Consider the following 21,028-nt stretch of genomic DNA (forward strand, 5'->3'; position numbering starts at 1 on the left):
AAAGAGAAAGAAAAATACCATATGACATCGCTCATATGTGGAATCTAAAAAAAAAAAAAAAAAACCAAAGCATAAATACAAAACAGAAATAGACTCATAGACACAGAATACAAACTTGTGGTTGCCAAGGGGGCAGGGGGTGGGAAGGGATAGACTGGGATTTCAGAATTGCAGAATAGATTAAACAAGATTATACTGTATAGCACAGGGAAATATATACAAGATCTTATGGTAGCTCACAGAGAAAAAAATGTGAAAATGAATATATATATGTTCATGTATAACTGAAAAATTGTGCTCTACACTGGAATTTGACACAGCATTGTAAAATGATTATAAATCAATAAAAATGTTAAAAAAAAAACTAAACTTTATCCAAGGGGCATGCATCTTTTTACAACTAAAGGGTTGGGGGTGGAATAGCACAGCAATGTCCTAGAAGAACAAACCAACACTGAAAAAGAAGACAAGAAGTCTTTTTTTTTTTTAGGTAATTAGGTTTATTTCTTTTTTTTTTTTTTAATGGAGGCACTGGGGATTGAACCCAGGATCTTGTGCATGCTAAGCACACACTCTACCACTGAGCTATAACCTCCCCCAAGAAATAATTTATTAAATGTTTACTACCTGCCAGGCACTGTCCTTAGTGCTCTAAATGTGTGATGACATTTGGTTTTCACAACAGCCCTATGAGATGGGTGTGACTTTTATCCACATTTGACAGATAAGGAAATTGAAGGTTAGCCAAGTGACATAAGGGTGGGGAAGATGGAAGCCTCACATGATGACTGGTGGTTTTAACCACTCCCTGTACTGCCTCTCGACCACAACGACAGAATTTGCTCCCTGCCTGTAAGCTTGACCTAAAAACCAGCATCAATGATAAAATCTTCTTTAAAAGATGCTATCATAATTTAGGAGAATATGATGAGGAGGAATCCGCCAAGGTAACAGGACACTCAAGTAAATTTCCACAGAGGCACCAAAAGCATTTCTAATTAAATCTATAAAGAGAACCGATGTGAAAGAGTGAATCATCACTGCAGGTGAAAACAACCCACAGCTAAATTCCACAAGAGAAAGCTGGGAGTCACTGTCAAAGCAAGCCCTCTGCCATCTCTTCATCAAACTTCCAAGAAAAAATAAAAGCATTTTAAAGTTATAATTACTAGGACTTGGACAGAGAGGATCTGAATTTGCCCCCCAAATGTAAAGTCCCCAGCAACAAGAGGCATTGGCCCCTGGAGGCGAGAGAATAGAAAGAAGCTTGGGAGAAAAATAAAAAGCATTGTACTTGATGCCAAATTATATAACCTGCAACCAGCCTAAGAGGACACACTGACTCCTTTTGGTCCAGCACTGAAAGCCTTTGGGTCAGGAAGAATCCATTTTCCTTGGCAAAAAAGGCATCAAGACAGAGACGTACTTTGGATCAAAATCTGTAGAATCAGCCTATTTGAGATGCATTACAGTTAATGCCAAAACCAATATGGTGTTCTGTTCACAGCTCCTTTCGAGAAGTTTTAAAAGTAGAAAAATATTGAAACTCAAAGTCTGAAGTGGAAACTTGTTATCTGTAAAAACAACCCAGTTGCAGATACTAGAGGCCATTAAGATTTGGTAATTCCAAATTCACCATGTATATTAAAAATCATTGATTGTCAGGAAAATTGGCTAGCTGTTTAGAAAAATATGAAGCTGGATTGTGACCTTACTCTACACCAAGACACATTCTGGACAGGATAAATACGAAAAAGAAAATAAACATTCTAAAACAAAGTAAGTAAAATTATATTTTTATAATGTTGGGATGTGAAAAAATTCTAAACATGGCATAAAATGCCAGAAACCACAAAGGAGAAGTACATAAAAACTAAATCAAAATACATACAAACTTAAAACACCTGAATGGTTAGACACCACTTAAAAGGTTTTTAAAAACTGGGCAAGTATTTTCATCATGTAAGTTTAAAAGGTTCATCACCTTATCTGATATATGAAGGACTCTTTGAAATTAATAAGGAAAATAAGAATTCCATTGATAATTCAATGAATAAATAGCACACCAAAACAATAGGGTATTTGACAATCTCAAATTTATAAAGTTTGACCCAAGCACTCTACTTGCAGGAAAGAATTCTAAGGGACACAAATCATGCAAAGATGTTCATTAAAACAATGTTTAATATTAAAAAGCCAAAAGCCACCTAAAGGTCCACAATTCAGGGGTTACTTAAATTAGAGGTCACAAATGCAGATGTTTTCAGGGGCTGGCACAGGCAAGAAAAATGAGTTCAACTGGCCAGTCTCAAAACGAGGAAACAGGAAGTGGTGTGATCTGTGGTGAAGTGGCAAACTCAGAACCATTTCGGTAATTCAATTTGTAAAAATTACATGCGCCATGGCCAAACTGGCTCTCCCTTACCCCGTCCCCGCAGCCCCGCAGGGTTAGATGTGTGACCCACAGCTGTGGGGGACGGATGGATGTACTGCAGCCTGGTCTCATCCCTTTACTGTGGATGTGGAATGTGCGTCTATTCCATCACACTGGAGCAGCTACAAAAGAGTTCACTGATGCAGCATCACTGGCCCCCAGGATTGGACCAGACCTTAAAGGTCATCTAGTTTACATGTTTCCTTGAGGCTACAGTCACTCTTCCTTGTTGAACAGGCCCAGGTACAGAAAGCAGACAGGGGAAGAGGAGGGCAGGGACGGGGTGGAAGGCCAGTAGTCCAGGAATAAGGCTTTCCTGTGGGATTTTCATTTCCCATAAGGACAAAACTGAGATAGGAGGAGAGGTTGGGCAATGAGAAAAAGACAAAATCCTCTGACCCACATATCTTCTATGTATCTGTACATAAAACTCCACATACTGATCAAATACGAGGAACTACTTCTTAAAATTGTCACATAAAATGAATTCCTGGCACCAACGTTAAAGATTCCTTCAGCAATTAACTTGTGGGCAGCTGTTGCCCTCACGGACCAAGCTGGTACAGAGAAGGGTTGTCACCAATCATGTGACAGATGATCTATGGTATTTTTATCACAAGATCTTAATTCATCCCACGAACTGGTTTAAATTCATCCTAGAATGGTTGTAGTTTGTAATTATAGTCTCTTCAAAAAGCAGAAAATGCCCACCTGGATCTGGAATCCATTCCAGATTCCACAGGTCTTCCCAGTGGAAATAACTTGGTGCTTGGTCCTGCCATATTTGGGAATAAGAACATTTGGGAGAGGACAGCCAATTTCTTGCCTTGATTTCATTTTAAACACCACTCCCTTAAGACTTTTTAAATTCCCAAACAGATACATCAAACAGAGAAGAGATTAGTGGTTGCCATGAGTTAGGAAATGGGGTGGGGAGGGTGTACCTATAAAAGCCAACAGGAGGGGTGCCCGTGGTGATGAAACTGTTCTTTCATCTTCATGGATGAGCATCATCCATCTTGAATGAGTGTCAGTATCCTGGTTGTGAAACTGTACTATGATTTTTGCAAGATGTTATCATTGGGGAAACTGGGTGAAGAGTACACAGATCTCTCTGCATCATTTCTTAAAACTGCATGTGAATCCATAATTATCTCAGAATACACAGTCTAGTATTTTTTGGAAAAGGAATATAAATAAGATTTTTTAAAAGATACATCCGTGTCGGAAGGCTACAAAATCCTAGAATGGTCTTGACTATGATTGCCCTAGGTAAAAAGCAAATGGAAGTAATTGGTGGGTCTGTAAAGGAGATCTGAGTTTGCTCTTTCAGCAGCCGCCCACCTCTGGATCTGACGTGTGCAACATCAACTTAACTACACAAGCAGGAGCACTCAGGTGGCAGGTGATGGCTCTCAGATATGGCTATCGGTTTGTCTGGGTCTCTTTATCTCATTTTTTCTCTCTTTCATTCTCTCTCCCACACATACACAGGAGCTATTTCATATTAACAACTGCACTCATCAGGGTTACAATTTTTTGTTTTTAGTGGAGGTACCGAGGATTGAACCCAGGACCTCATGCATGCTGAGCATGCGCTCTACCACTGTGCTCTACCCACCCCAACCCCTTCAAAACTGTTTTGAAAAAGAACACAGATGTGGGGACTTTCCAAGTCCTAAAGCTTCCAGGCAGGCACAGAAAGGGAAGCAATCTGATCAGATAAGGCACAAAAGGTCAGTGTCAATCAGTAAGTTTGATATTTGAACCCCATGAACAAGAAAGTCACAAAAGAATTAAGCTCATCTTAGGTATTAAATAAACACTTCAAAGCAAACACCATTAAACTAGGAAGTGGGAGACACAGTAGCAGGGCTCTAGACAGAACTGTGAAATAAGTTTGGGGATTGCCTCCTATCCCTCTTGTTTTGGGCAACCCACCTCATTATCGTTAATTCTTCCCCTGGTAGCTCCTTCCTCTCTCCCACCTAAGTATTACACACGTGCATAAAATTTACTGGATGCCTACTCTGTGTCAGGCACACTGTTAAACACTTTAAACACATTTTCTAATTTAATCTCAATAACCCTGAGGTAAATATGATTAGTATCTTCATTCTCGATTAAATGACTGGCCCCGAGTTACAGATCTCATCAATGATTAAGCCAGGATTGAGTCCAGGTCTCTTTGACTCTTGGTCAGTATGTTTTTCTGCCACCTGTATTCATTTCCCTCTCCAGGGTGTTCAGAGCACCTCTCTGCATTTTAAAAGGGCAGGGGGAAAACCCTTACCTCTACTGAGCATCTTTTATACTGAGCATCTTCACACAGGCTATCTGTTTCAGGCTCAAAAAACCCCTAAGACAGGTATGCAGGATCTCCACTTTAAAGATTAGCAAACAAAGGCTGAGAGCATTTGAAGGCTCTTGAAGACTTTTTAATTTCACCTTCATTTAGCAGATGAAGCAACAAGAGCCCAAGAAAGATTGGGTGGCTTGCTCAAGGACACAAAGCTAGTTATTGTCAGAGCTGAGATCTGATTCCCAACCCAGGGTGCTCTTTAACTATAAAGTCTCACTCTGAAAGGAACCAACAAATTAATAATAGAGGAGGAATCCCAGGCACCTTGCTAAATGCCTAACATACTTTATCCAATGCTGACCTACGGGATTCCTAACACTGCTGTTCCTATCAAAGTTCATCTGATGAACATAAGAACATTTATCATGGAAGGGGGAAAAAGCTTAAACTTCACATCTGTCAAATTTACAAGCTGATTATCACGCTCCTATACACACAGATGAGTGGATAGTACAGGGAGAAAATATGAAAAGATTTGGAGCGTTTTTCAAAGGCACAATGGGCTCAGAGAAGGTAATCAAATACCACCTTCTGCACACCTGTGCGCCGTGGCGATTTGCCAAGTGCCGGGCCCCTCAGAGGAAGAAAATTCAGCACCTGAATCAGATGAACACTCACCAGCAGCACATGTACAACACTTCTCATGACTGAAGCAGGTTGTTCTGAGAAGAACAATGGTCTTGACATCAGAAAATTTACATTTAAAGCCTAACCTCATCCCTTGCCAATCACGTGCCGTGGGTGGGAGACACGGTTCAGAGTCTCTAAGCCTCTCTGTCTGAGATGCAGTGAGGGGCGAATGGGACAGGACACTGGCAGGGACCTAACACACGATAAGCACTCAGTAATGCTATTTTCATCATTTCTTCTCAAACTTTTTTTTTTTTAATTTTTAAAATTACTTTCCCCTGGGGGGAGATAATTGGGTTTGTTTATTATTATTTTTTTAATGGGGGAGGCACTGGGGATTGAACCCAGGACCTCATGCATGCTAAGCATGTGCTCTACCACTTGAGCTATACCCTCCCCACAACTCGTCTCAAATTCTACCACTTGAAGAGAGCAAGTATTCCTACCGATTAGTTTAAAATAAGACGAGATGAATAGGGAAACAGGGAAGTATTGGTCGAAGGGTACAAGTTCCAGGTGCACAAGATGAAGTCTGAGAGATCTCCTCTAGAGGATGGTGCCTACAGTAAACAATCTTGTATTGTATATACTTAAAAATTTGCCAAGAGGGTACATATTATGTTAAATGGTTTTATAATAATAATAATAATAATAATAATAATAATAATAATAATAATAATAATAATAATAATAGTGAGAGTGAGAGGAAACAAGAAAAATACAATGAAACAAGATAATGAGCAATCAACATGAAGATTACTAAAAATATACAATATCTATCACTAAGGTAAGAAAAGAAAATTTACAGAAAAGCTAATATTAAAGAGATAACAGGGTCTATGAGGGAGGAAAGGTTTCGTAGTAAGTGCCTGAAGGAGACTGTGTGGCACGCTGTGACAGAGATGTCCCCAGAAGGCTTACCGAGCGTTTGCTGTGGCCATTAAGATGCCTCTACAATAGAGACGTTTGTTTTCACAGGTTATATTAGGTCAAAAATCAAAGTGTTCTTAAAATAATAATGCATTTTTTCAGTCTGCATGATATTTCCTGAACAACAGCACAATTACTGTAAAACCCATGGTTAGAAAGTCAATTAATAAAGAACATCAAAATAAGGTAAAGGTTATATTGTTCCAAGAAGGGATTTACGTAAGTAACTAATGAAATGCAAAGTTTGCCAATCTGCATTATGTTCTCAATGAGTGTGAAAAAAACCATTCAAGTCAGTAATACTCTTCTAAATATTACAAAATTCCCAGTAAGACTGGATCAACCTGCAACCATTCTTCCTGGTCACTGTAGCCTCCATTACATATTATTTGAAAGAGGATTCTTTCACCTGGCTTGTAATGTTAATTAAGTACCTAGGATGTCCCTGGAGCTTGCAATCTGCTTGTTTTGTTTTTCATGTGGGAAAATACCCAAGAGTTAACAGATTCAGGAAGCAACCTGGGGATTTGGGTTCTAGATTTGATTCTGGCATTAAGTAGGAAGGTTGCCTTTTAGTGTCTAGACTTCAGCTCCTCAAACTATAAAAGGGGTTAAAAAGAAAAAACCCACCTCATCTTGCCCTCCTCACAGGAACACTGTAAGAATCACCAAATTAAAGACGAAAATATGAATGTCTTTTGAACCTCCAGCCTGATGAGATAATATTATCACTAATTTTACAAAGCCCCTAACCTCTCCAAACCACAAGGAAATTCCACCCAGGAGGCCTTCACACACAAGCAGTGAGGGGGTGGCATCTATTGGCGAAAAGTGTTTGCTGCAGTGGAAGTAATCTGAGTGCTTCAAGATTTGAAAACAATCGGTAATGTTAATTAGTTTATGAAATGAAAGTGGATACAAATAAAAACTGTATGGAACAGAGAAGCAAGAGACAGCAAGCAAGCGTGGGGATGTTCTAGAAACGGTACCCACAACCACTCTGGGGAATCAATTTCCAGCTGGTAACAGTTCTGACTCCTTTCTTTGAGAGTAGTTTAAAATCAGTCTCTTTGGGAGCAAGTTTTCTCTGGGAATGTATCCCTGGTTTTATAACAGCAAGTCACTGGGGAAAGGGGTTTAGGCTACTGAAATTTACTCCATGGACAATGTTTCAAGAAAGGAAGGGAGAGGGGAGGAAAGAGGAGGAAGTTAACATTTATGAAGTGCCTATTACATTGAAGGCATTTTATAAGCCTTACCACACAATTCTCACTCACACACGAAATCCATCCTATAGGTACTAGTATGATCTCCATTTTTACAGTGAGGAAACTGAGGCACCAAGAGAAGAAAATGGCCCCAAATTAATCAATAGATGGTAAAGTCAAGGATTAGAAACCTAAAAGCGTGATTTTGGTGATCTAAACTACCCAGGCATATCACTGCAACCAAAACAGCAGTCACCTAGTACACCCAGGCATAATATATTTCCTTACAAAAAGACCCAATTGCAGCTTTGTAAGACCCTCTAAATACATGTGAAATCTAACACTTTCCTGCAAAAATATGAATGGACAGAACAATCAATACACACGAGGTGTGTCTTTACAACACAATAAATTATCATCCATCAGCTTTCTCCTCCTCTTCTCAATACCCCTTCTTCCTCACAGTGTCAGCTCAAAATCTTGGTAACATCAGCACCGAACTCCAACAGTGAGATGAAGAAAGGAAAACACACACTGTCCATTCAGAATGATTGGTGCTTGGAGAGAAAATGTCGTCAAAGACAAAAGATGCGCAATTCTGCTGTATTTCGTTTCAGCGGCAGAGTGTGGGGATTTTTAGGTAAATGTGGTCGTGTTAGGGGAGGGAAGTGGTATGAGGATTACATCTCAGGGAATGAGAAAAGTCCTACATCATGTTTTCTCCTTCAAAGGCACTAGGCTACAAATGCAAATACTACTTTGAGAATTCTAAAAGAGATTCTGTCTCTGGATGGGGGTAAGGAAACTGGCATCTTTCCCCTGTCTTCTCAACATTTCATGTCCCAAGAATAATGGAAGAGGAGGATTAGATGAAATAAGAATAGCCAAGAGCTGATGACTGTTATAGCTGAGTAATGGGAACTTCATTAGATTCTATCTTAGCAATGGAGGCTGGGGTATTTAAGGACACACAATTTTTTTTTTTTAAACTCATTTTGAAACAAATGAACAATAAATTTAAAGACAGACTGTCTTGGGAGTGTCTCCTTTATTTCTATAAAATGGCAGATAAGGTTTCAAGTTGGAAATACTTGGGTTCCCAGAAAACGCTGAGATGCATCCTTGAGAGTATTAATTTAAACATGAGTAAATAAAACATTTTTGCCACCATATCAATCATGAATTTAAATTATAAATAGGGTAGCAATAAATTTCATCTCCCACCAAGTGTCTAATTTCTAAGTGTATAGCCAAAAGCAAAAAGTGCAATCTAATAAAAAATGACTAATTGACCATGTCCTGTCAATTCAGGAAAGCTCCTTTATAAAAATCGGAAGAAATCTCTATTTAACCATCATATTTTGAGCCCTGATCCAAGAGAGAATGGTTAAGATAAAGTCTCATAAACATAGGTTGTTGTCATCCTCCAGGAAAGAATCAGAGCTAAAATTTATCCTTCTTTACCACAAAAAGCCATTTGAATGGCTTGTTAACTCTCCACGCAATCCAAACAAGCAATCATGTTCAGGTTCTGTCAGTTTTATCGAATTAATTTTGAATGAACAGTTTGGTGGTTTTATATCCTGATGGACCCATTATCACACAGCTTCAGAGCTGTATCAGTTTAGCTCTTTGTGCTGCATTAGGATTCTATTTTTATTTCTCTGATACACCAGGAAAAAAATCTAAAGAGTACTAAATATTTCCAGAAAAAAATAAGGGCACACTGAGCATGTGTGCATCCCCCTCCCCGCTTCCTCACACACCCACACCCTCTACCCTCCAAAAACAGTCACCTAGGGCTTCCGGGCCATTAATGCCTCGGCACACACACCTCCCTCTCTTAGCCTCTCTCCCCTTTCCCTCCCTCTCCAGCTAGAGTTATGTTTTCAAAGTTTCATGAATATTTGATGTGTTCCTATTTTTGGTTTTATCAACCTTGTTAATTGTGTTAGTCTTCTTTTTTTTTTTTTTTGTCTAATTGAAATGTCAAATTTTGAGAGAAGAATATGTAAGCCATAAACTATGACTGCCATTTTCTCACTGCTCCTTGTATTTCTATCAGTTTGGGAGAAACATACAGGTTCTTTGTATAGGTTCATGACTCACGTCCTCCTTGGGATCAAGCACACCTTTGAGCAAAATAAAATCTCTCTCTCCCCCACGTAATATTCCTTCGTCTTGGGTTCTATCTTATCTGATATTAATATAGTTTCACCTACTTTCTTTCTACACTAGTATTTGCCTAGTGTATCTTTTCCCGTTCCTCTGTTTTAAGCGTTTCAGTGATATTTTTATTTTAGTTAGATCTCTTACAAACAGCATCTAGCTGAATTTTGACTGTTATTTTTATCCAAAGAATCTCCATCTTTTAATAGGTGATATGAATGTGCTCACAAGTACTGTGATTACTGATGTGTTTACAATGGACCACTATCGTGTGTCACTCTGCTCCTCACAGACACCTACCGAGGCCTGCTTCAGAGTCTTTGTACTTGTTCTTTGCTTCCCTGCTTCATTCAGGTCTTGTTCAATGACCTGCAAGGCCTTCTCTCACACTATCTCTAACTGTGCTTTTTAAAAAAATAGCCATGATTACCTGAACTGGTATATTACCTGACTTAATGTCTGTTTCACTGTCAACTCCAGGAGAGCCTGGGACTTGTCTGTCCTGTTCGCCCTCTTGGCACTCCAGCCTTCTTACACTAAAACACTGCAGTGTTTTTTTGGAAGATCCAAGAGCCAAATTGGGCTTAGCTTTACAGGTTTCTGTGAATTCACGATGGCAAAATGGGAGGGTTTGAATTCTTATAAAGGCAACATTCATTTTCAAAAATGAAATCTGCTTATAGAGTATGAAATACTAATTTTAGAGAATACTGCACTTTCAAGCACCTTTTATTTACTCTTTAATCACTATATATCAAACATCAAAGGAAATCTTTGCTGTTTTTTTCAACTTGGCAAATAAGGCAATTCAATTTTATAAATACAACAGGAATTTAAAAGTGAATTCTCTTAAAATTTTGAAGGTAAAAATAGAATAAAATCTATAGGTCAGGATGAGTTGGCTAAGGCACAATGTGGACATACACAAATCTAAGTAATTTAGAGCAAGAGTCCCAATATCAAATGCCCTAAATGACAAACAGGTCAGATAATTATTACAAGTGAATGAAGTAGGTTAGATCCAAAGAGGGCAGCTGCTCCTCAGTTCCAGAAAACTAACAATCAAAAATGTAGGTCTTTTATGGCCAGATCTTCCAAGTTTTCAAAATAAGCCAGAGTTCCAACATTTTATGGAAAAGCTCTCAGTATTTAAACCCAGGCAACTACATAAAATTTTTTTTTTCAATGTCAGTATTTTTTTCCCAGTTTTTTTCACTGGGTTATAGTTGATATACAATATTATATGTGCACAACACAGTGATTCACAATTTTTAAAGGTTATACAATACTTACAGTTATTATAAAATATTGGTGATACTCCCCATGTTGTACAATATATCACTACAGCTTATTTTATACATAATGGTTTGTACTTTTTAATCCCCTACTCCTATACTGCCCCTTCCTCTCCCCGCTGGTAAACACTAGTTTGTTCTCTGTATCTTTGAGTCTGCTTCTTTTCTGTTATATTCACTAGTTAGTTCTATTTTTTTGATTCCACATATAAGTGATGTCATACAGTATTTGTCTTTCTCTATCCAACTTATTTCACTTAGCATAATACCCTCCAAGTTCATTCATATTGCTGCAAATGGCAAAATTTTCATTCTTTTTAATGGCTAAGTAGTATTCCATATACCCATATGGATATACACCGTATCTTCTTTATCCAGTCACCTGTTGATGATGCTCAGGTTGCTTCCATATCTTGACACTGTAAATAATGCTGCCATGAACACTGGGGTGTATGTATCTTTTCAAATTAGTGTTTTTGAGGGTTTTTTGGATCTATACCCAGAAGTGGGATTGCTGGGTCATATGGTTCTATTTTTAGTTTTTGAGAAACATCCATACTGTTTTTGCACAGTGGCTGCACCAATTTACATTCCCACCAACAGCACATAACTGTTCCCTTTTCTCTACATCCTCGCCCACACTTGTTATTTGTGTTCTTTTTCGTGATTTAGAATTTAAAATTATTAAACACTGCACAGGACACACAAAAAGGTCTATGGGCTGGATGATGCCAGTTTATAACCTCTGGTGAGTCTCAGGACTCTTCTGCTGCATGGACCAAGAATAAAACAGGTTGGGCAACGTGCTAACCTCGTCACTGTGCTCATGGGCCCACTCTCTCCAGCAGTCATCTACTTCCAAAATAAAAAGCACTCTCTCTAAAGGCCTACTAAAGCCTATGTGCATAAGTAGCTTACCCATCAAAATAAGTTCTCTGCCAATTATCTTCATACAGGAAAACTATGGAAGAGAGAAGTGAATTCATCAAACACTGGAACCACTGATCCAAAATTAACGATCAGCTTAAAGTGATTGGACTTTCAGGATCACTAACTAGACCACGTAATACAAATTTGAGGATTCTTAAGCATTCTGTCACAATGGCGATGTGACCTGGTACCCAGAAGTTGTTTCATCTTTACCTAAAGACTCATTAAACTGAGAAAATCAGTCCTTTCAAATATGTTCAAGACAACTACAGAGGCAACATGGAACAACAAACATGATTCAAAATCTCATGAATCTACTCTAATTAACAGTGGCAGCCTGGAACACTGTGTTAAGGAGGATTCTGAAGCTGAATTCTGACTCAGTGAAAACTATGAATGCCAAAGATCTAGAAGGGAGGAACAGCTGCAGACGTGCCCCTTATTTGAACTCCTTTCTACAGTAGATAACAACACTACATCTGTGTTCAGAAAATCTAGCCCTATAGTGTATTAATATAGCAACAAAAACGATACTTTTAAAACATAAGTAGGATCAAGTCACACCTTGCCAATAGCTTTCCATTTCACTCAGAGTAAAAGCTAACATTCTTATTATTACACAAAAAGCCCTACTTTATCTCACTCCCCATTACGTCTCTTATCTCAGTGCTACCTGCTCCCCCTATGCCATTCCAGACGTACTATTCTCTTCACAGTTCTGCAAAAACAGCAAGCAAGTCCCTGCCTCAGGACCTTTACCTTTGCTATTCCAGCTGCCTGAAAAGCTCTTCCTCTGCATATTCATACTTCACTCCCTCATTTTCTTACCAATGAGACCTTCCTTAACTCATTATTTAAGATTGCTACACCTTTACATACACACACACACACACACACACACACACGTAGGCACCTGCTCTCTCTCTCTCCTTCTCCCTCCTCTCCCCTTTCAATCTGGCTTTCCTGCTTTATATTTTCTTTTTGAGGGGGGAGGTAATTAAGGTTTATTTATTTTTAGGGGAGGTACTAGGGATTGAACCCAGGATCTCGTGCATGCTAACTGCTTTATATTTTCTACAACACTTACCACTATCTGACACACTAAATATTTTTACTTCCTATTTTCCTTCATCTAAAATGAAACCTCCATGAGGAATAGGTTTTTGGCTGTTCTGTTCACTACTCTATCCCTAGAAAAGTGTCAAGCACATATTGGCACTCAAAAAATGAATAATTAACTGAACAAATAAATGATAGTAAGAGATGATGGTGAACAGCAGTAGACGATGAATAAATAGTGAATGAGCAAAAAGATAATACACAAAACCTGAGTTCTAACGTGGGTTCAGTGACTAATCGGTTAAATAACCTCAGGTGAGTTATTCTGGTCCCCAGAAGATGTCTATCATTAGTTGTATAAATGATGACACTCCTGCCCCTCTACAAAAGCATAAACTATGTTATGGAAGAATGATATCACTTCCTCTAGGCCCATCAGTAGGACCAAAAGAAAGCCAGGACTAGGAAGCCCTCCCAAAATCCAAATATAATGCCCAAACTAAGTTCTTATAAACAACAGAATTATGACAAAATTTATTAATGTAAAAATTAAATATTCCTAAGGAGAAAATTCTTCTCTAAAAATATTCAGAAAAGGAATGCAGACTCCTTAGTTTATTTTTTTTCCAAAATTTTTACTGCCTCTACTCATTAAGTCTCTGTGAGTGTTAACAAGTGTCTGTGGTTGAGGGAGAGTGTTCCACAGCAGAAAAAGCAAAAACACCCAGTTTTTCCTATGAAACTTTGGAATAATTTAATATTCATCCTCAGACAAAATTCAGAATAATCCTCTCAGAGAGTCTAAAATTAGGCTAATGGTTAGCAAAACAACTAACACACTACAACAGCATTAACTGCCCCCCAGTGTAACTCAAATACAAAATCACAATCCCAGATAGACTATCAAAGACGGTGCATCTTCATGTGATGACTGAATATTCCTTTTATCATTAACAATTTCAAACTCAACAAAAAGAAAAGTGGCAAGTGAATAAATAATTTTTAAATCAAAAAAGATGCCACTAGTAGGGGGCCTTGGAAAGGCTCAAATGTCAGTCAAAATGTCTCAAACTCCTGAGGCCCTCAGCCCCGGAGCTGCCGCCGGGGGCATTCAGAGGAGACGTGAGCTGCACAAGAAAATGCTCAGGCACTCTGCACTTTCAGTGAAACGACAAAATTGGACGTGTGATATTTCAAATAACTTTCCCCGGCAGACGTGGCCACCTGCCTCCAGCACTACTTACAAACTCATAGTCTCCATCCTGTGGAACTTTCCAATCTGAGGAGTTCTTCAGGGGGCCAGGCGCACTCTTGCCAAAGCTGTTGATCTGATTTTCCTTCTCTTTTTGTTCAAAGTATTCAAGGAAAGATGGTCTTGCAGGCTGCATGGTCTCATCTCTTCCTGAAAACCCAGAAAAATAAAGGGTGAAATAGAGTCTCTTCGGTTCAGATAAGGCCTATGTCCAGATGGGCTACCGTCACGGAATCAGTGGCTTTTTGTCATATAAGGACCCCTTTAAGATGCTAATGAAAACTACAGGAAAATGCACAAGTGCTCACTCAAAATGCTTCTCAATTTCAGAGGATTCATGGCCCCCCTAAAATACATGCAAAGATATTCCTAGGGTCCTTTTTTCTAAATGGAAAGACTTGGCGAGGTACTGACTCTGAGTCAGGTGCAAGGAATACTTTTTGGATCCCCTATAGCAAAGAGTTCCTTTAGACTGAAAACAGAAGCAAGCACAAATATTTATTAATCATCTACATATATTGTATGTTCTACAGGCGCTGGAATAGGGAAAAGGGGATGATAACATACAGTAATTTCCCTTGGTAACCACATGATATAATTTGACTGAGAAAAATGTACATAAAAAAGTAAGTAAATCACAATCCACTTCATGAAATATGATGAAACTTTTAAAATACTATTTACAAATGGTTTATGATAAAGTTAAGAAGAAAAAAACAGGATACATATATATATATACATAAGATCTCAACTCTGTAAAATCAGATATATATAAGAGAAAAAAAAAGACTAGAAAAAAATAATACCAAAATGTTAACAGCACTTGTCTCTGATAGTAGGATTATAGATGTTTTCTTTAATTCTTTTAAATATTTTTTAAAAGAAGATAGTATACGGTAAATATTAAATAGATCAAACTGACTGTAAGAGCTACACGTGCCCAGAAGATGGAGAGCTCTTGTAAGCAGGGTGGTCAGGGAAGACAAGTAGAAAAGACCTTAGGCTGGGTCTCAAACCATCGCTGAGAACTGAAATCAACAGTCACAGAGCAGGGCAGCCCAACCGCAGAGCAGAATCAGTAGCTATGGAACAGCAGTTACCATATGGGAGCAGAATAGATCAGTTACTACTTAGAACTAGTTATAATTGCAAGAAGAATAACTTCACCTACCTTGACTTAAAAACCTAGTTAGCGTAACTATTTCATGTGGTAAAGTTGCTTTGTACTTGTGATTAGTACTCATACTGGGAAGTACAGAAGGTTTTTTTTTTCCCCCAGTACTTTCCATGATCATGCATTTATATTGCCCTTTTCCCCTAGTAACCAGAAAAAAAGACTAGGGTTCTGAGTCTTAAGAAGTGAATAGGGAGGAGTCCAGAGGATAAAGAACAGCAAGCGTTTCTCTCCAAGCAGTCTTGTTCCATGCAGTCTTATCTCCTGACATCTGCCTAGTCCAGTTCCAAGCCGGCACCCTGACTGCCTCTCAGATGTTGGTCATCTTACTCACTCTCACCATGGCCAATTTCAACAGCATTCAATCCCAGATCTGTCCATTTCCAGGCACTGCCAACGCTTACTTCACTGTTACCTCCTCATTTATTTGGGATTAAACACAATATTTACTAGGACTAGTCAATTATTAGGTGCTGAATGTCTATTTTGTCTGTTCTAGGTACGATGTTAAGTGCTTTTCATGGTTATTTTATTTCATTTTTAAATTAAATTTAAGGTATTATTTCATTATACAGCTCTGGAGGAACTACAACAAAATAAAACTTGTGAAAACGGGGGTGTTTTGGGTTTCCTGGCAAGTTAGGATGCGAAGTCCTTTTGATCAGTCCCTTCCTCTGGGACCACCAATGGAGAAGGCTGGCTCAGAGACAACTGGGCAGAGAGCCCATCCATAATCTGACACATGAAAGGGGGCTTTAGAGAGCCTCCTTGAGCCGAGCAACTGGAACCGTGCTATGGATGGCTAACATACGCAGTGCACAGTGTACTTTCATACAAAATATCCTGACTATATCCTAGGTTCAGACCAGCTGAACAGAATAGGAAGCCTAGAAACAAAAATAGAAAGCCCAAATGGATAGCCAAACAACTGGATAGCTGTTTGGAAAAAGATTAAATTGTACCCACATTTTATACCTTAAACCAGGAAAACTCCAGATGGATAAAAGCTCTAACTGTAAAAATGGAAACCACAAGTCCTAGAAGAAAACATGTGTGAATGCAATACTTTAATTTAAAATCTGGATGTGGAAAGAGGCTTTCCAACATAACATGATAAAACCCGAGATGCAATAAAAGGGAAGAGATGTTTTCTTTGTATGATGAAAACATCATAAATTCTAAAAAATTAATAAGCACACATACACTGTAAGCCAAATTGGAAGAAAATATTTGCAACAAATACTATAAAAGTTTTAAGAGAATTAAAAAAAATTTTTTTTAGAGTTCTTTATCTCTTAGAGAGATAAGCTCCCAAATATATAAAGAATTCCTAAAATCCAGGAGGACTCCCCAAAAAGGTAGACAAATGGACTAAAGACCTGAAAAGATGGTACACACACAAAGATACCCAATTTGTCCTTAAATATGAAAAAAATGCTTAGGTTCACTCATAAGAGAAACTCAAAACTACTTAGAGATGCGCTTTCTTACACTTTAGTTTGGGACACATTCAAAAGCATGACAATACCCTATCTGCTGGTAAGGCTGTGGGGACACCGGCACCCTCACACGTTGCTGAATTGGAGTGCAAAGTAGTACAAGCCTTATGAAGGGGATCTGGCAATAGTTAAATATCGAAATATGAGACTGAAGAAGGTACAAAAAAATGCTGGTGTGTTGTATTTAAACAGAAGAATTAACATGAACTCACAATTTATCAACTTTTTTCTGAGCTTTTTTCATTAAAAGGTCTTGAGTCAACAGCATCCCGTTAGCAATGAGCACACCCTGCTCGGATCTTGGTTTCCAAGTACCATTCCCCACTAAAAGGAACTAAGGCTTCTTAAGAGAAATAGCTGATTCCAGGTCTCGGGCAGGAAAAATACAAAGTGAGCCCGCAACATCTTTTTGTGCCAAAAAAAGCAAACAAGCACTCAAAGACCGATAAGGACATATCAGTAGGACACAGAAACCACCTTGAGGGATTCCCATTGGTAAATTCTGGGATGCTTTGAGCACCAAAAAAAGAAAAAAAACACTGAATAAAAAGAATCCATGAGCTCAGAGTAATAATCTAAAAGTGAAAGGGGTGAGGGGAGAAGGGAAAAGCCCTTATTTTGAAAAATCACCACTTGACAACTGTATTGTGGTAACAAGAGACTACAGCTGACTCTGTATCTGGAAGTTCAGCATCCGTGGATTCAACCAACCAGGAATCAAAAATTTAAAAAAAAAAAAAAGTCCAGAAGGTTCCAAAAAGCAAACCGAATTTGCTGCAAGCCAGCAACTATTTACATATCATTTGCATTATATTTACAACTATTTGCATAAAATTTACATTGTATTAGGTATTATAAGTAATCTGGAGATGATTTAAAGTATATGGGAGTATGTGCAAAGGTTATATGCAAATACTATGCCATCTTATATAAGGGACTTGAGCATTTGCAGATTTTGGTACCCATGGTGGGGGTGGGGCCTGGAAACAAGCCCCCGCCTTTCCAAGGCACAACTGTACCCTCTTTCTCAGGAAATACACACAAAACAGAATATTTCCTTTCTTAGAAAATACACCCAATTTTTGAGGGTGAGTTGCATATACCATGCACCAACCTCTCCTTATTACTTCTGCCATTTCATGTCTGTTTATACAGCCATCTTTATATACGCACAGAGAAACAACTGAAATGAATTCATTAATAAAAATGGTAACATCAATAAAAAATGGTAACTTACAAAACAGAAACAGACTCACAGACATAGAAAACAAACTTCTGGTTATGGGGAGGGAAGAGGGTGGGAAGGGATAAACTGGGAGTTCAAGATTTGCAGATACTAACTACTATATATAAAATAGATAAACAAGTTTATACTATATGGCACAGGGAACTATATTCAATATCTTGTAGTAACCTATAATGAAAAAGAATATGAAAATAAATATATGTATGTATATATATGATTAAACTATAATGCTATACACCAGAAATTGACACATTGTAAAACGATTATACTTCAGTTTTTAAAAATGGTAACTTATTATGCAGCAAGAGAAATAAAATAGGTAATTTAAAATACGTTCTTCTGTGGAATTGTTACAAAAATCATAGACATAATTTTTTTAAATCATATCTAACAATAAAAATTGTATAATTGGTACAATATACTTCTGCGATGCTTCAGTAACTCCTTTCAGTTGCAACACAGATGGATTTTAGAAATTCAAGCCCTTAAACCAGGGCTATGAAACACTAAAGATGACATTTCTACAGTCTAATTCTAAACTATGTCATAAAGATCAAAGAAATATCTCTTAAGCTAGAGTATAATCATTCATCTAATTTCTATCCTGGTTTAGATGAGAAAATGAGAACACTTGCTACATATTTAATTCTTCTCTATTTGATGACGACAGCCCTTGGCAACTCAAAGATCTCTAATGTTTCTGGAGTTAAAACACCTAATATTCTTTGTCCCTTTCAACAACTAAGGGTCAGAAATAAGAAACTCTATCTAAAATATCTTTACTTTCATTTTGATATCAGTATCAGGGAATATTTATTAGAAATCGAAGTTCCAAAATCTATAGTGACTTTTGTAATAAGAGTAGTTTTGATCGAATCAACATTCAAGTATAAGCTAGGAATAAAATGGAACCACATATATGAGATTTAACTATAGTGAAATGAGTTAAATGGTTACATGTACCAGATTACAAAATAGCTAAAGTTGATTTTGAAGACAGCACAATACGCTACAAAAATCCCTGTCTTGGGGTTTCAGAGGTCCAGATTCTGGTCCTGACTATATGATTGTGGGAAAATCACAGGTTCCAGTCTACAAAAAGAGCCCATGGACCACATTATTTCTAGTGTCCCATCGCAGCTGTGAAAATTCTATGATTCTGTCACTTGACAGTAGCTTATGAAAACATCTTTATGCCTAGTTACTGATAAGCATTCAAAAGAAGAGGGATTACGATGCTTGATAGACTCTAATCTGAAATACGCCACAAATTAGACTTGTATGGGCATAAGCCAAAGACCAGACCAAACTGAAAAATCATTAGGACTCAACAAATACTTGTGACAAGGCTGTCTCTGATTCTTTGAGTTTCTTTTTGTTGTTGTTAGTGGTGTGTTGGGCGCTTTTTTTAAATAGATGGAAGAGGTGACTAAATTCTCCTTAGCCCAAATGGTAATAAAAATATCATCTAGAGATGCAGGTTACAAAAATGTTTTGTGTAACTAAAGCTGAAGGAATGAATGGATCAACTGGTAGGGGGAAGACACCTTAACTGGCAAGAAACAACATGCATTCAAAAAAAGGTGTATTTTTGATCCCTGTATTTGGTGATTCCAGAAATTAACTGCCTACACCATGATGGTTCTTTCTTTATATGTGGAGGTGCTTCACTCATGTATTAAGTGTATAGGGACAGCACTCCAGTTGTGACCAACATTTTCTTAGTAACACTGTAATTAAATTATAGCACCTGTTCTCAGTTTGACTTTATAGATTGACAATAATTCTCAGTAAACAGATCTGCATCACTATCATTAATTGGCATCTAAGACAGGATGCTTGCAAAAATGGCCTCCACAATTCCCTCCCAGTAGCCTCAGGATCCTCGCCCTTTCGTAGTGCCCTCACACAGTGACTCTAGGTCTGGCCAGGTGATTTGCTTTGGCCATTGCAATAGCAAATGGATTGCAAGCAGGGGCTCAAAAAGTGCTTGCACATCCAACTACCATGTAAATAAACCCAGTGAGCCTGCTGGATGGTGAAATGCTGCGTGGAGAGTAGCCTTGATGAGGCTGTCTTAGCCGAGGACTTTAACAGTCAGCTAGCCCCAGCAGACCACGAAGGTTTCAGGTGGTTTGTTACACAGCAAAAACTAACTGATACAGTGTCTGTCTATCTCTCTCACTCTCCCACACACACACACACACACACACACACACACACACACACACACACACACACACACACATCAATCTATATCTACAAAAAGAGCTCCATTCTTTTGGAACTCAGGTTCAAATTCAACTAACATTTATTGAATACTTTCTAAGTTTCAGGCTTTTTACTAGATGATTCCACAGGACGTTCCCATCTAAATTTCACAAACACCATGTAAATAAAGCAGGAGGGAAGAGGATTTGCACTTATTGGCACCTCCCAAGTGGCAGATGATGATTTTTTTTTAATCTAACATTTATTATGTATGTGTGGGTTTTGGTTTTGGTTTTGTGACTGGCCACCTAAGTGCTTTACATGTATTAATTCATTTAATTATGCAAGTTATTATCCAAGTTTCTGTATATGGCCATAAATATTCCTTCGGATGTTCTTTAAAATCACTAAGAATTGCTGGAATCATAAGTTATAAGATTCCCTGGAGTCCAATTAGAATAACTCTTCCAGTAACCTGTTTTGGTAACTGCCTCTATGTAAATTAACTTGATTTCTGGGCAATGATGCTCTGGTTCTTTAAGTCTAGGGTGCTACCCTATATCTATTCAAAGAGATCTAAATCTGAATTTCAAAGGGTTACTAATTAGAGTAATAGAGGCAGCACATTC

General features: G+C 38.1%; 1 protein-coding gene across 1 annotated transcript in view; it reads right to left on the minus strand.

Annotated features, from left to right (window-relative positions):
* STK4 (serine/threonine kinase 4) overlaps positions 1-21,028 on the minus strand; it is a 78,011-nt gene that overhangs the window by 17,883 nt on the left and 39,100 nt on the right. The window contains exon 10 of the mRNA XM_010978575.3: positions 14,262-14,419. Within this exon, the coding sequence (XP_010976877.1) occupies positions 14,262-14,419 (158 nt within the window). The remainder of the gene's footprint in view (positions 1-14,261; positions 14,420-21,028) is intronic.

This window comes from Camelus dromedarius, chromosome 18, assembly GCF_036321535.1.
Source record: "Camelus dromedarius isolate mCamDro1 chromosome 18, mCamDro1.pat, whole genome shotgun sequence".
Classification (NCBI taxonomy): domain Eukaryota; kingdom Metazoa; phylum Chordata; class Mammalia; order Artiodactyla; family Camelidae; genus Camelus; species Camelus dromedarius.